Source organism: Uloborus diversus, chromosome 2 (assembly GCF_026930045.1).
Source record: "Uloborus diversus isolate 005 chromosome 2, Udiv.v.3.1, whole genome shotgun sequence".
Classification (NCBI taxonomy): Eukaryota; Metazoa; Arthropoda; class Arachnida; order Araneae; family Uloboridae; genus Uloborus; species Uloborus diversus.
The window spans coordinates 217,551,646-217,566,986 of record NC_072732.1 but is presented as its reverse complement, the minus strand read 5'-3'; the positions used below and the strand labels follow the sequence as shown (position 1 = coordinate 217,566,986).

Below are 15,341 nucleotides of genomic sequence, written 5' to 3'. Positions count from 1 at the left end.
ACGCAAATTGAAAATAAACATTCTGAAGAAAAAGAAAACAAATCATAACAAGTAGAACGGGTTACCTTTGTTTTAGGTTCTAATTTAAAAGTAATCGTCAATTATTATAAGTGTTGCAGCTGAATGAATAGCTCGTTTAGCCTGTATTTTCATTTATATACTTGTCCAAATGGTTTTCAGTCCAAAATAGTGAATTTAGGCATATTTTCAGCACCCCAGTGACAGCTGTACTATTTGTATTTAATGTTATTTTTTTTTCTTTTCTCCCATCAGGAAAGGACATTCGCTATTCTCTTCATTTTCATTGTATTATGTACTCAAAAAAGAAAAAAATAATCATTTTTTTTGTTTTAAGATTTTGGAAGATGTGTTGTTACTATTTCAAGTCCTCCCAAAACTGGGGGCATTGCCCCTATGCCCCCCCCTCCTATAAGTCCACCCATGCCCTTATGAACTAGTCAAAAAAGAAAAAATAATGTTTTTTAAAGATTTTTTTTGGAAGATGTGTTGTTATTATATAAAGTCCTCCCAAAACTGGGGGGCATTGCCCCCCTCTGCCCCCCCATAAATCCGCCCATGCTCGTACGGGGGGGGGGGGCAACTTCCCGCTTATTTCCAAGAGTGAAGGGACTTGCTAACAATAATGATCGACAGAAAAAAGATTTTTACTGGGTGCATTGACTTATTTCACGAAAACAAATAAGGACTAAAAATTCTAACTAAATGGACTTTTCTCTTGTTATTTCACGAAAATAGAACTTTGGGTTGGAAGAGGGAAGTCTACGTTGGTCATCCGTCCGGATTTTGGAGCCTGCATTCCACATTCTTTTTGGAAGTTATTCAATTAGCATGTTAAAATTCCATAACCTAGTCCGATTTTACACAAAAATAATGGAAAAAATTAGCATCGGGGCGCTGCTTGCCCCCCTTTTTTTTGAACCCCCACCTCCACAATACACACTTTTTTCTTGCACCAGCCGCCTATGATTGTGTATAAAGAACCTCAGAGTTACTTAACTACGTTCTAAAAATTCACTTATTTTTGTGAGCATTCATTGATTTCTTTTTTAAGAAAAACATATAAGTAAAAATCAAACAATTGAAAAAAGACGGATAATTGCGGCAGTTTCGATTCCTTGCCCGCCTCGGAAAAATCGACGGCACAGTTCAATTTGTACAATTATTCTGTAAAGGGCCCCTCTAGAATTCTCCAATCGGGCCCCGCATGCGCTAAGGCCGGCTCTGGGGGGGGGGGACAACATTCAAGACTTTAAAATCTTCATTATGTTAGAACAACAGTCAATAGCATGTTAAAGGAACTTCACACTTACATGACTTGAAGCAGGGAAGATTGGGAAATACTTCACAATGATGAAATCAACATTTGAGGCAGTGAGAAGCAAAGGGACGTAAGTAGACTAAGTTTTGAGTAAAACACGTCAGATCCTGAGTAGACTTTCCTTACATTTTTTTCCAAATCCTGCTATATAACAGTTCCTATGAGAGCTACTAGTACCATCTCTTGCCCCAAAACAAAGAACAGGTTCTCCTAACATTTGCACTAGGACATCTCGATATTTCCAGTTTTGGCACAAACATTCATTTGCTTCTCACAGCCTCATTTGTGAATTTGTAAGGCAAAGACGGGAATTTACAAAAGACAAAAATAACGAGATGTTATTTTTCATATGTTAATAAAATAGGCTTTAAGAATGTATAATACAATTTAGAAATCCCAACAATCTTGCAACAGAGTCATTAGTTGTTGTCTATGTCTAATGCATTGAGCACTGGATATTTTTGCATTTGTAGAAGAAAATAAGTTTAAGAATTAAAAATTAAACACTCACTTCTGAAATTAAGATTTTTCCCGTGACGATACAATCTGCATCGGGACAAGTGACGGTCACGTTCCCTTCCCTAATGTTGATCCTCAGGTACTGTTGGAGACACTGGGGAAGAGAAAATGAATAAAAGTCACATCAAAAATTCTCAACAGGAAAATGAACCCACAAATGTATTAGGGTCATTCCGGTGAACATGGTACATTTCAGTTTTCAAAAGTTTTTTTTTTTTCGAAGTCATCTAATCCAACAAAAATTAATGTCAAATAATGGCAAAAGGGTTTAAATTTAGCTGAACTATAAAAATTAATTAGCTCAACTTGGTATTAATATCCAATTTTCTCAGTTCTTTTATCAGAAATGAAAGATTTTGTCCACTCTGTTACACATTTAAAGACAACAACAAACTCAAAATTTTCAATTTTTTTTTTAATTTTTTTTTGTTTAATATAAAGAAATGAAACATATCTTTCATACAAATGCTTAAAATGTCATTGTAAAAGGCACATTTCAGTTTTATTGCTACTTATCTTACTCAAAAATACAAAAATTTTAAAAAATCATTTGCAAAAGTTAGATTATTACATGAAACCAGTGTTGGGCATTAATCAACTAAATCCTCTATCGACTAAAGTAATCTGACTCCCATTTAGTTCAGACTAATATTTTAAAAATTTAATTCAATTGCCGACGAAGATTAACGTTAGTTTAAACTAACTCGTTAGTTGACTAAAAAAACTAATTTAGTTCTGATTGATTTAGTTCAGATTAAATTAATCAGATTGAATTTAATCAGATTGATTTAGTCAACTAAAGTAATCAGATTAAATTTCGTCAGATTAAAATTTATACTAAATCTAATCAGATTGAAATAAATCTACACTGTTAAAACTACAGATTGCGTTTAGATTCTTTAAGGGGTTCCTTTCTCTTCTCCACCCCCCAATGAATATTAAGTAGCTCCTAATGTGTTACGGGGGGGGGGACATTGGGGGTTGGGGGGCTGCCCCCCTTACCGATTTAAGACCTTAAAAAATCAATAATTTTTAATAACATCCCCTTTGGAGTGACGCAGTTTGCAACATGACCCACACTACCCCCCCCCCCCCGCCCCCATTTGGTATACAATACTGCTTTTGGTCTTCTTTATCTTTTATCTTCTTTATCTTTACTAATAATAAAGCTGAAAGTCTCTCTGTCCGGAGGATATCTGTATGTCTGGATCTTTGTGACGCGCATAGCGCCTAGACCGTTCGGCCGATTTTCATGAAATTTGGCACACGGTTAGTTTGTTGCATAGTGGTGTGCACCTCAAAGCGATTTTTCGAAAATTCGATTTTGTTCTTTTTCTATTCCAATTTTAAGCCCATTTTTCACAGAAATTTAATAAAATGGGAAAGAATTTGTTCTGAAAATTATCTTTCTTTATCTTTCTTTTCTGAAAGAACATACCTGAAAGTCTCTCTGTATGGATGTTTGGATCTCTGTGACGCGCATAGCGCCTAGACCGTTCAGCCGATTTTCATGAAATTTGACACACAATTAGTTTGAAGCATGGGGGTGTGCACCTCGAAGCGATTTTTCGAAAATTCCATTGTATTAATTTTCTATTAAAATTTTAAGCCCTTTTTCACTATCTTATAAAGCTGAAAGTCTCTCTGTCCGGAGGATGTCTGGGTGTCTGGATCTTTGTGACGCGCATAGCGCCTAGACCGTTCGGCCGATTTTCATGAAATTTGGCACACAGTTAGTTTGTTGCATAGTGGTGTGCACCTTGAAGCGATTTTTCGAAAATTCGATTTTGTTCTTTTTCTATTCCAATTTTAAGCCCATTTTTTACAGAAATTTAATAAAATGGGAAAGAATTTGTTCTGAAAATTATCTTTCTTTATCTTTCTTTTCTTTACTTCTTTATGTTTCTCCTTTTCCTTTCTTTTTAAATAACAAACCTGAAAGTCTCTCTGTATGGATGTTTGGATCTCTGTGACGCGCATAGCGCCTAGACCGTTCAGCCGATTTTCATGAAATTTGACACACAATTAGTTTGAAGCATGGGGGTGTGCACCTCGAAGCGATTTTTCGAAAATTCCATTGTATTAATTTTCTATTAAAATTTTAAGCCCTTTTTCACTATCTTTAATAATAATAAAGCTGAAAGTCTCTCTGTCCGGAGGATGTCTGGGTGTCTGGATCTTTGTGACGCGCATAGCGCCTAGACCGTTCGGCCGATTTTCATGAAATTTGGCAAAGTTTTTGTATCATGGGGGTGTGCACCTCGAAGCGATTTTTCGAAAATTCGATGTAGTTCTTTTTCTATTCCGATTTTAGGAACAAAATTATCATAAGATGGACGAGATTACCATAACCTGGAACCATAACATGGGCATAAGCCAATTGGCGATAAAATTCACCATACATTATTTGTAAATATACAGGCGGACCAAAAGACCTTTTAATTTTCTATTACGGGCAAAGCCGTGCGGGTACCACTAGTACTGGAAGAAAGGCTTGATTTTTTTCATATCCAGATAGCCGATGCCTATTCCCTATTGCAGTTACTTATATGAAGGGATGCCCCCGTCTGAAAAAGAAATTCACTCCACTCAAATTATGGGGGGTGGTTAAAAACGCGAACCCCCCCCCCCCTGTAGGCCACACCACTTCTGATCTTATTCGAATAAAATGCTTGAATTTTTTTATCCAGATGGCTGATGCATGGTCTGTTTCTGAGTAACTTACGTAAGGGGATACCCCTCCTTAAATAAGAAAGTCCCTCATATTCTGGGGGACTCCCCCACCTTCAGAAAACCTATTAAAACACGAAAATTTTTCAAAAACAAACCTTACAAATTTGAAGTCGGCGCTACGGACCCCGCTAGTCTGGATCACCGGATAATCCGGCTCGATCGATTTGACCGATTTCCCTTTACATTTAAAGAGCGATCGTCAAAATACCATAATAATTAAATATTTATTTAACCCTCTCACGGGCAAGACCGTGTTATGTCGTTGATTGAGTTCCATTTTCTTCGCAATGCAACTTTTGAATCAATTTGTTTTACTCGACAGGGAAAAATTGAACTGTCACAGGAGAAGATTACACACTTTGTAATAATAAAGTAGACATGTTTACTGTTTATTTGTAATTCTATGTGTTTCCTTTTAAGGTGATTTTCAGTGAGTATGTTTTATTTTGTTTTGTTTTTTTCATTCTCCGGATTTTCGATATTCCGGATTGGGTCAGATTCCAATTAATTCAAATTATCGAGGTTCTACTGTAATGCCCCCCCCCCCCCCCCCCCACCAAAAAAAAAATTCAAAAAGATTATTACATTTTCTCATGGTTTCGATATTTTTTTTTGTATTTTTCAAGCAAACGTTCAAAATTTTCCCCGCGGGGTGGGGGGGGGGGGGGGGGGTAGCGGGTCCTGACCTTCATGACCCCTCTTTGTATCTGCAATTGACATACACTTGGACATAAAAATATACATCTGTACACCAATATACTCGGGATAACAAGTTACACTTATATACTCGTATATACACGTATTTACTTGTGTTTGGACGTACTTTGATGTACATACACGTGGCAAATACAAAATTAGTGTGTAAACGTATTTACTCGGATTAACACGTTTACATACGTGTATACACGCACATACTCGTATATACACGTACTTACTCGTATATACACGCATTAACTCGTGTATGCATCATAAATATGTATTTTAACTTACAAATACAAATGTACGTCTGTACACGAGTATACTCGGGTCAAACAAGTATCTATACGCATATTCTCGTCTGTACACGTACATACTCGAAAATACAAGTATTTTTTCTTATATGCACGCATGAATATATATACACGTTTAAAAGCTAATTTACCTCTGTACACGAGTACACTTGGGGTAACACGTATCTATACGCATATTCTCGTGTGTACAAGTACACACTCGTATATACACGTATTTACTCGTGCAAAAATGCATAAAGATGCATATACGCGTAGAAATACAAATGTACCATTGTACACGAGTATACTCAGATTAAACACGTATCTATGTCTTTTTTCGTGTGGAATCGCACTTACTCGTTTGTACACGTATTTTCTCGTATATGCATGCATAAATATGTATATAAACGTTTAAATACAAATTTACCTTTGTACGCGAATTTAGTCGGGTTAACACGTATCCATACACAAATTCTAGTATGTACACGAACATACTCGTATATACAAGTATTTACTCGTGTTTGCACACATAAATAAGTATACAGGATGTATCAGTACAGCGTTTACATACCTTCAGGGCAGATACAGTGCACCTAGACGCGATAGTGACGACACAAAGCGTGAGACAGGGAACGATTAAGAGGAGAAAACATGTTTATTATTTTTAATGCAGCAAAAATACTGCTAAGATTTGTCTGGTGCATACAACAGATGTTGCTACGTAAACCGAAGCATCAGATGACGGTGCATGCGCACACGTGGTTTTTGTTCCACCAGGAAGTCCGGGACCCGCCCGGTATTTTTGCTAGATTTCGATATTACAGGCGGGGTCGTAATTTCGAACACCTTCTTTGATGATGATCGTTGGCCCCTTAATTTTATTTTTCCTTAGTTTTTTGCTGTACTAAAGATTCTGACCACGTTCTCTTCTCTTATTCGTGTTTTGTCTTTTTGGTGATTGGTGTTGTCACTACCGCGCCAGGAAAGTGTTTCCGACCATGCAATGCTATGTGTTTCCCCCCGTCTAGGTGTACTCTATCTGCCCTGAAAATCTGTAAACGCTGTACTGATAAACATTGTGTACACTTAGAAGTTTGAATATAAATCCGTGCACTAATAGACTCGGGAAATACGTATTTATACGCAAAATTTCGTGTTTACACTTACGAACTCGTATATACACATATTTACTTCTGTTTGCACGTAGAGATACAAAATTCCTGTAGACACGAATATACTCAGGTTAACACGTACAGCTCCGTATATACACGTACACACTCGTATATACACGTACTTACTCGTATATACACGTACTTACTCGTATATACACGTACTAACTCGTGTATGCACGCATAAATATGTATTTTAACCAAAAATACAAATGTACCTCTCTACTCGAGTATACTCGGGTTAAACACGTATCTATACGCATATTCTTGTGTGTGCACGTACATACTCGTATATACTTGTATTTTCTCATGTATGCACGCATAAAAATGTATATGCAATCTTAAATACAAATATACCTCTACACACGAGTATACTCGGTGTAACATTTATCTATACGCATATTCTCGTGTAAATACAACGACCTCTACACACGAGTATACTCAGTGTAACATTTATCTATACGCATATACTCGTGTGAATACGTGCATACTCGTATTCTCTTATATGCACGCATAAATATGTATATACAAAGCAAATTTCTCTGTACACGAGTATATTCGGGTTAACAAGTATCTATACACATATTCTCTCGTGTGTTTACGTACATACTCGTTTATACACGCATTTATTTATGTATAAACGCACAAATATGCATATACACATAGAAATACAAATGTACCATTGTACACAAGTATACTCGGGCTAAAAAAAGAACCTAGACATCTATTCTCGCTTGTACACGAACTTACTCGATTATACACGTATTTTCTCGTATATGCATGCATAAATATGTATATATACGTTTAAATACAAATTTACCTCTGTTCACGAGTATACTCGGATTAACACGTATCCATACGTATATTTCTTTGTGTACACGTATATACTCGTGTATACATGTATTTACTCGTGTATGCACAAATAAATTTGTACATACACTTAGAAATTAAACATATCTCCGTGAACGAATATACTCGGGATAACACGTATTTTTACGTATAAACTCGTGTTTACAAATATGTATCGTATATACACATATTTACTTGTGTTCACACGTACTTGTAGGTATATACACGTAGAAATACAAAATTCCTGTATACACGAATATCGTCGAGTCAACACGTATATACACGTATATGTACAAAAATACTCGTATGTACACGTACTTACTCGTATATACACGTATAACTCGTGTATGCACGCATAAATATGCATTTTAACATACAAGTACAAATGTACCTCTGTACACGAGTATACTCGGATTAAACACGTATCTATACGCATATTCTCGTGCGTACATGAACATACTCGTATATACTTGTCTTTTCTCGCATATGCACGCATAAAAGTGCATGTACTAGATTAAATACGAATTCACCTCTGTGCACGAGTATACTCGGGTTAACACGTATCTATATGCATATTCTCGTGTGTACTCGAACATACTTGTATATACACGTACTTTCTCGTATATGCACGCTTAAATATGTATATAAACGTAGAAATACAAATGTAGCTCTTTACACGAGTATACTGGGGGTAACACATATCTATACGCATATTCTCATGTGTACACGTATATACACGTATCTTCGCTTGTGTGCATGCATAAATATGTATATACACAATTAAAAGCAAATTTACCTCTATACACGAGTATACTCGGGGTAACACGTATCTATACGCATAATCGTGTGTACACGTACATACTCGTATATACACGTATTTACTCGTTTATAAACGCATAAATATGCACATACACGTAGAAATACAAATGTGCCATGTTACACGAGTATACTCGGGTTAAAGAAGTATCTATAAGACTATTATCATGTGTGCACGTACTTACTCGTATATACACGTGTTTTCTCGTATATGCATGCATCGATATGTAAATACACGTTTAAATAGAAATTTACCTCTGTACATGAGTATACTCGGGGTAACACGTATATATAAGTATATTCTCCTGTGTACATGAACATACTTGTATATACACGTACCTTCTCGTATATGCACGCTTAAATATGTATATAAACGTAGAAATACAAATGTACCTCTTTACACGAGTATACTCGGAGTAACACGTATCTATACGCATTTTCTCATGTGTACACGTATATACACGTATCTTAGCTTGTGTGTACGCATAAATATGTATATACACAATTAAAAGCAAAATTACCTCTGTACACGAGTATACTCGGGGTAACACGTATCTATACGCATAATCGTGTGTACACGTACATACTCGTATATACACGTATTTACTCGCTTATAAACGCATAAATATGCACATACACGTAAAAATACAAATGTGCCATCTTACACGAGTATACTCGGGTTAAACACGTATCTATAAGCCTATTGTCGTGTGTGCACGTACTTACTCGTATATACACGTATTTTCTCGTATATGCCTGCATAAATATGTATATACACGTTTAAATAGAAATGTACCTCTTTACACGAGTATATTCGGGGTAACACATATCTATAAGCATATTCTCGTGTGTGCACGAACATACTTGTATATACACGTACTTTCTCGTATACGCACGCTGGAATATGACGTAGAAATACAAATGTACCTTTTTACACGAGTATACTCGAGGTAACATGTATCTAGACGCATATTCTCATGTGTACACGTACATACTCTTATATACACGTACATACTCGTATATACACGTATTTACTGGTGTATGCACACATAAATATGTATATTTACTTAAAATTTCAAATATACCTCCGTACACGAACATACGCGGGATAACACGTTTATATACGTATATACCCGCACGTAGTCGTATGTACACGCATTAACTCGTGTATGCTTGCATAAATATATATGAGCCGCTCAGAAGCCAATGCGGTCAAGTCCAAAACACAAAAATTGAGAAAAGTAATGTTTTTTGATGCATTAGTTTTTAAAATTCTTGGTTTATTAATTTAATTGGAAAAGTGTATACAGTCTTTTTTCGAGGTGTAAACTTTACAAAAAAACAAAATATGTACAGGATGTATAAATAAAAACGTAAGTATTTATTGAAATAATGACAGCATCGTAAAAATTTTAGGACTTATACCTTTTGGCAGCTGAAAAAGATAAGAAATTTATGTAAAAATAATAAAATAACATGAAAGGTGTCAACCTCGTCAAAATTATGTTTGAACTTAATGCTGCTTGGGTTTGACCTTTCCAATTTTATCCATCTCATATTAAGCCAATTGACTGTTCGTCTACTTGTTGATTTTTTTCTGCTGGTAACAGCTTCTTCCAATGGTTTTGCGGAAAAAATTCTTGTGGATTTCATTTCTATAACTCTGAAAGGGTTCTTTCTTTTACAATAGAAAGGTCTGAATTTAAGTATTTGCGTCTGGGATTATGACTTGTATAATTGCTTGAAATAGCAGGAAAGGAACTTATATGTTTTCTGACATGGGAATCATCTATTTTGTTACCTGGAATATGTTGCTCCTGGTGGGCCTTCAGATCTTCCTTTAAATAGCAATTATATAGTTGCCCGTTACCTATTTGATATGTTTCTATAAAATATTTTTTGCAAACACCAACATCTTGGCCATTAAGTCTAATAAAATATTCAAAAGACTGAGATCTTGGTCCATTGGTGTTATTCCTGGGTCGTTGTCTTTTGATAACATGGACTCTAATTAACCCACTTAAAAATATATTTTGCTTATAATGATCATAAGCTTGTAAAAATGTTTCATCGCCTGTTTTCTTTGATAAAAGGTTATCTTGCGATTACAAAGTCGTAAACAGTTAAAAGGTTTATTATCAAATTTCTTTGCAGGAATTTTTCTTTTATTTCTATTTTTATATTGTTTACCTTGTATCCTTTTTTGTTTCTCAACATTTCTCGACCATTTCCCAGGATTTCTGCTGTGTTTTCTACCAACTTTTCTGTTATTTTGATGATTTTAAGTATCTTCGTTATCTGACGATGTATCAGAATCAATACGGTCAACTCTCCTTGAATTAGAATGAAATATCACATCACTTTCACTGTGTTCTATTTCCATAGACATTTTTAGTTTTTATACCCTTACAATAAATCTATTTTATTATTTTAAAAAGTCAGAATTTTTACAGTTATTAAAGAAAATTTATTTAATGTTTTTGATAACACAATAATTTTCGCAAACACTTCAACGTAATATTTTTATGTTCTGACGCACATGCATAAAACTCAAACAATTCTAATTAGAAGGTGACAATTAAAGTTACTATGAATTTCTTGTTTTTCAGTGTTGCCAACAAATATCGAAAGAAGAAGAATAATTTAACTTTTATTTCAGGGTTTATGTAAAAAAAAATATTGATAAAAGGTGGACTTATTCACAATGGCTTCTGAAATTATCATACAATATATTCAGAAGCTATTAAAAAAAGGACTGTCTAACCTAGAAAAAAGTAACCAATGAGTAAATCCTTTTATTAACTAAGAAGATTATTATTTATTTCATCAAAATTTCCAAAAATCAGAAAATATCAAAAAATGGACTTAACCGCATTGGCTTCTGAGCGGCTCATATATACACGTAGAAATACAAATGTACCTCTGTTCATGTGATATTTATATTTTACGAATTTAATCTGAATTAAAAAAGTAATCAAATCAATTTGATTACTTTTAATCTGATTACTTTTAGTTTGATTAAATTCAATCTGATTAACTTAATCTGAACTAAATCAATCAGAACTAAATTAGTTTTTTTAGTCAACTAACGAGTTAGTTTAAACTAACGTTAATCTTCGTCTGCAATTGAATTAAATTTTTAAAATATTAGTCTGAACTAAATGGGAGTCAGATTACTTTAGTCAACTAATCAATCAATTACAAATTTAGTTGATTTTTTTAGTTGATGCCCAACACTGCATGAAACAAACTTGAAAAAAGATTGAAATTGGATTATTTTAGTTAGTAATTGTGTAGTTCTATGCAAAATAACCTTTAAATTAAATATTTAAAAAAAAATTACAATCAAGTCAGTTAAAATATTCCTGTAACAGAGTGGACATACGTGTAACAGAGTGAACACTATTATTGAAGATAGAAGTAATCTTTATGTTTAAGCAGAGAAAATATATAGACAATGTTTCATTTTATAAAATTTTGTATTTCATTCAATTTTTCTATAAATTTGTTAAGCTAAGCTTTTTAAAAAACATCAATAGCATAAGTAGACTTGTTTACTATCTTGTACCTTGCTTGTTGACTGTTGAATCCACTAGGGTTAGCTAAACATTTAGTTTTTACCATCTGGTCATCTCAAAAATATTGCTAGTTTTTTTGTAAAAATATTTTTTTATTTTTTAATGACTGTAACAGAGTGGACATTTTAAAATTTGTAAACTGTAGGGACAATTGTAAATTCCCTGCATTTTCATTAAAAAAATATTTTTCTAAAAAAAATTTATTGTCTAAATTGTTACAATAAAGGTGTTGCAATGTAATTGGATTTTTTTTTTTTTTTTTTTTTTTTTTTTTGTTATTGCATCTAAGCAATTACTTAAATCACTTTTTAACTGTCACTGTTTTGAAGCTGGGACATCAAGATTTTGCCCTTTTGACTAACATAATCTTTTTTTAAAAAATTCCTAAATCAAAATATTAAAAACAAAAAATACCTCATGATACAAAACTGCATGAAGAATAAAGAAAAAAATATGTTTAAGTCATATTGACTATCAAATTTTCTGTAAAAAATCCAAAAGTGCCAGACATGAAATGTACCATTTTCGTCGGAATGACCCATTATCATTTTCAACATAAATTTCTGGGTTCTTTTAAAACAATTGTGTGTGTATTGGGCTGAGGATATTCCATAAATGAGGTCCATAATTTCCCTTATAGTATTTATTCATTCAAAAAAAAAAAAAAAAAATCACAAAATGAAACCTATACAGTAGCGTTAATTGGTTACTCTCAAGTCTGAAATATCATTGAGAGAATATGAACTGAGAGACAATATTTCTAAGGGGAAAATTCGTAATTAATTCTAAACACTAAATGGTTATGGCAAAAAAAGTGTCATATTGAGGACTCTACATTTGGAAAATATGCTGTGAAATGGCCCATTTACCATACAGATTGATACAATAAATGAATCATATTTGTACTAAAAATAACTTTGTGTTTTCACTCAATATGCTTTCAATTATATACTAATAAGAAAATAAAAAGAAACATCATAAACCAAAAGCACATGCTAGGAGATTGCTGCACAATTACAGAAAAATGCTAATATTCTGCAGGAAAAGTGGCATTGAGGAAACATAAAAAACTAAATAAACTCTGTTTTCAAACAATAACAGCCGAATGCTAACAATCTTACTGAAAAGAATATTTTCAGTTACAAAAATATTTTTTGTTTGTAAAAATTAAAACAAAAAAAATTTAAGGAGATATTTCTGGGTTTTAAGCTAACTGGATACCTAAAACTAGATTCCTTTATACATGTTTTGAGTGGGTTGATAAAACGAGCACTCAGTGTGCTTGGGAATTAAACCCTGGGGGTTCTGCTTTGCACTCCAGCGTCTCGTAAACCAAAATGGGCACTGGCCTCTGTCAGGGTTGTAAGAATTTTGGCCAGTGGTGGTTTTAACCATGGGTAGAACTGGTTAAAACTGGCTTGGACAAAATCAGTTTTGTCCAGATCTATGGTGGTTAAATCCAATTTTGAATGGTTTTAACTGGTTTTTGCCAGTGGCATGACCAAAATCGGCTTTGTCCGGCCAAAACTACAACCCTGGGGCTTGCTGTGCCACAGAGTTTAGTTCAATCATGGCGCCACTTAATTCTTACAGGCCATGACAATCGCTGAAACCCATGCCAACAAAGAGGGCGCTACAGGGCACCCCTGTTTCCATTACTTTGCCATTGATTTGCCCTGTGGTGCAGGGGTTCCCAGTGGCGCTGCTTGCGGTCAAAATGGGCGACGTCCAATCAAAAATATAAAAAAACTTTGAAACATTGATTATGATTGGTGGATACATGAGCTGCATTGAAACGTCGACATTTATTGGTGGATGATGCATGAGCTGCATCGGTTTAACACAGAAAAGTCGAAAATTGTCAAGGCCTGTAAGCGTATTTAGTGGGGCCATGGTTTAATACATGTGTTAACGTGACTATTTTGAGTGACGGCAGTTCATTTCAAATCTGGGCTCGTACTTGTCACATTGTTGAAAGAAAACTCATGTAAAATTGTGAGTGTAAATGTGACAAAAGTTGTAAGAAAGATTCGATTGTATAAAATAACAAAAGCCTTTATTGAGGCAAAAAGTGTTATGTAAAATACATGTTAATATAAAGAATGAACTGGGCCATTGGATATTCTAAGTATTGCACTAATAGAAACAGTAAGAAAGATGTCTAAATATTGCACTATACTATACCCTCCAATTAGCTACCTAAAACGAATCCTGTATACAATGGCGAGTACTACTTTCCAAGTAGTAAGCAAAATGACTGTGGACTAAGTTCCACATCATATACCCTCTAGAAATCCATCATGGAGAAATTCAACTTAATACCCTACACCTCAAGAGTAGGCCGAAAATACTACCCTTTAATGTAACATCATTCTATTACTCTTCCATACTGCACTCGCGCTGATACAACTGCGGAATTAATAGTAAACCAGTTTTCATACTGTTCCAATGGCTTCACAATCACATACTTAGACAGATGGATAGAGAGATCGATAGCCACGAATGTAACAGCGATTCACCTTAAGAACACAAGTTCATGACACGTGCTCAATGCTCATTGGTCCACGCATATCTAGCATGAGCAATGCGACGATTTCTAGAACCTTCTTCAAATTTCCCGCCAATGAGAGATTGTGACAAGGGCGCCACCAAGTGGCGAAAACATGGGAGCCCGTATTCAAGCTTTAACTTTTATGGAGGATGTTTACCTGATAACTATTGATATAATATGCGGCCGAAAGCCGTAAGTAAATACTCAATATGGGAACATTTCGATTTGATAGACTCTTGGCGACGTTGCCAAATTTTGGCGATAAACGATTTTTCAGTTGCAACCCTGCTCCTCCAGATTCCCACCGGCAACCCTACTCAACCCTTCCGCGAGCTGTTTTGGCGATAACAGATTTTCCGATGGCAACCCTGCTCTGCTCTGCTCCTCGGAATTCTAACCGGCAACCTTACTCACCCTCTCCGAACCGGTCTGCCGGGGGTCTTCCGTCCCTCTTATCCCATCTCGGAAATCGCTCCACGTTGAAACATCGCTCATGGTATTTTCTTTTTAATCATTAATGCATTTTATTAATTATTTTATTTCAATGTATGGGATCGCAAGATCCCCACTCTATCTATGGATTCCCTGGAAGCTGTGAGTATCACTTTTTAGTGTTTCATTTATTTCATTCTGTATGTAATTTTTCTCATAAAACGGCATGGTTAGTAGTGTTTTTCATGTTACATGAGCCCCTTGTTTTGTATAATTTTATAAAAATAATGAATTTCATAAAGGCTAATATTTGATTGAATTCTAAATTTATGCTTTTAAATCGTTTTTTTTATTTTTCGCGGCTCA

General features: G+C 34.6%; 1 protein-coding gene across 1 annotated transcript in view; it reads right to left on the bottom strand.

The window, feature by feature from the left end:
* The window catches only part of LOC129216813 (probable E3 ubiquitin-protein ligase RNF144A-A), a 33,803-nt gene extending 18,765 nt beyond the window's left edge, over window positions 1-15,038 (bottom strand). Inside the window, exons 1-2 of the mRNA XM_054851029.1 lie at window positions 14,958-15,038; window positions 1,851-1,952 (exon numbers count right to left, since the gene is read on the bottom strand). Of these exons, the coding sequence (XP_054707004.1) occupies window positions 1,851-1,952; window positions 14,958-15,038 (183 nt within the window). The remainder of the gene's footprint in view (window positions 1-1,850; window positions 1,953-14,957) is intronic.
* Between the last annotated feature and the right edge of the window lie 303 nt (window positions 15,039-15,341).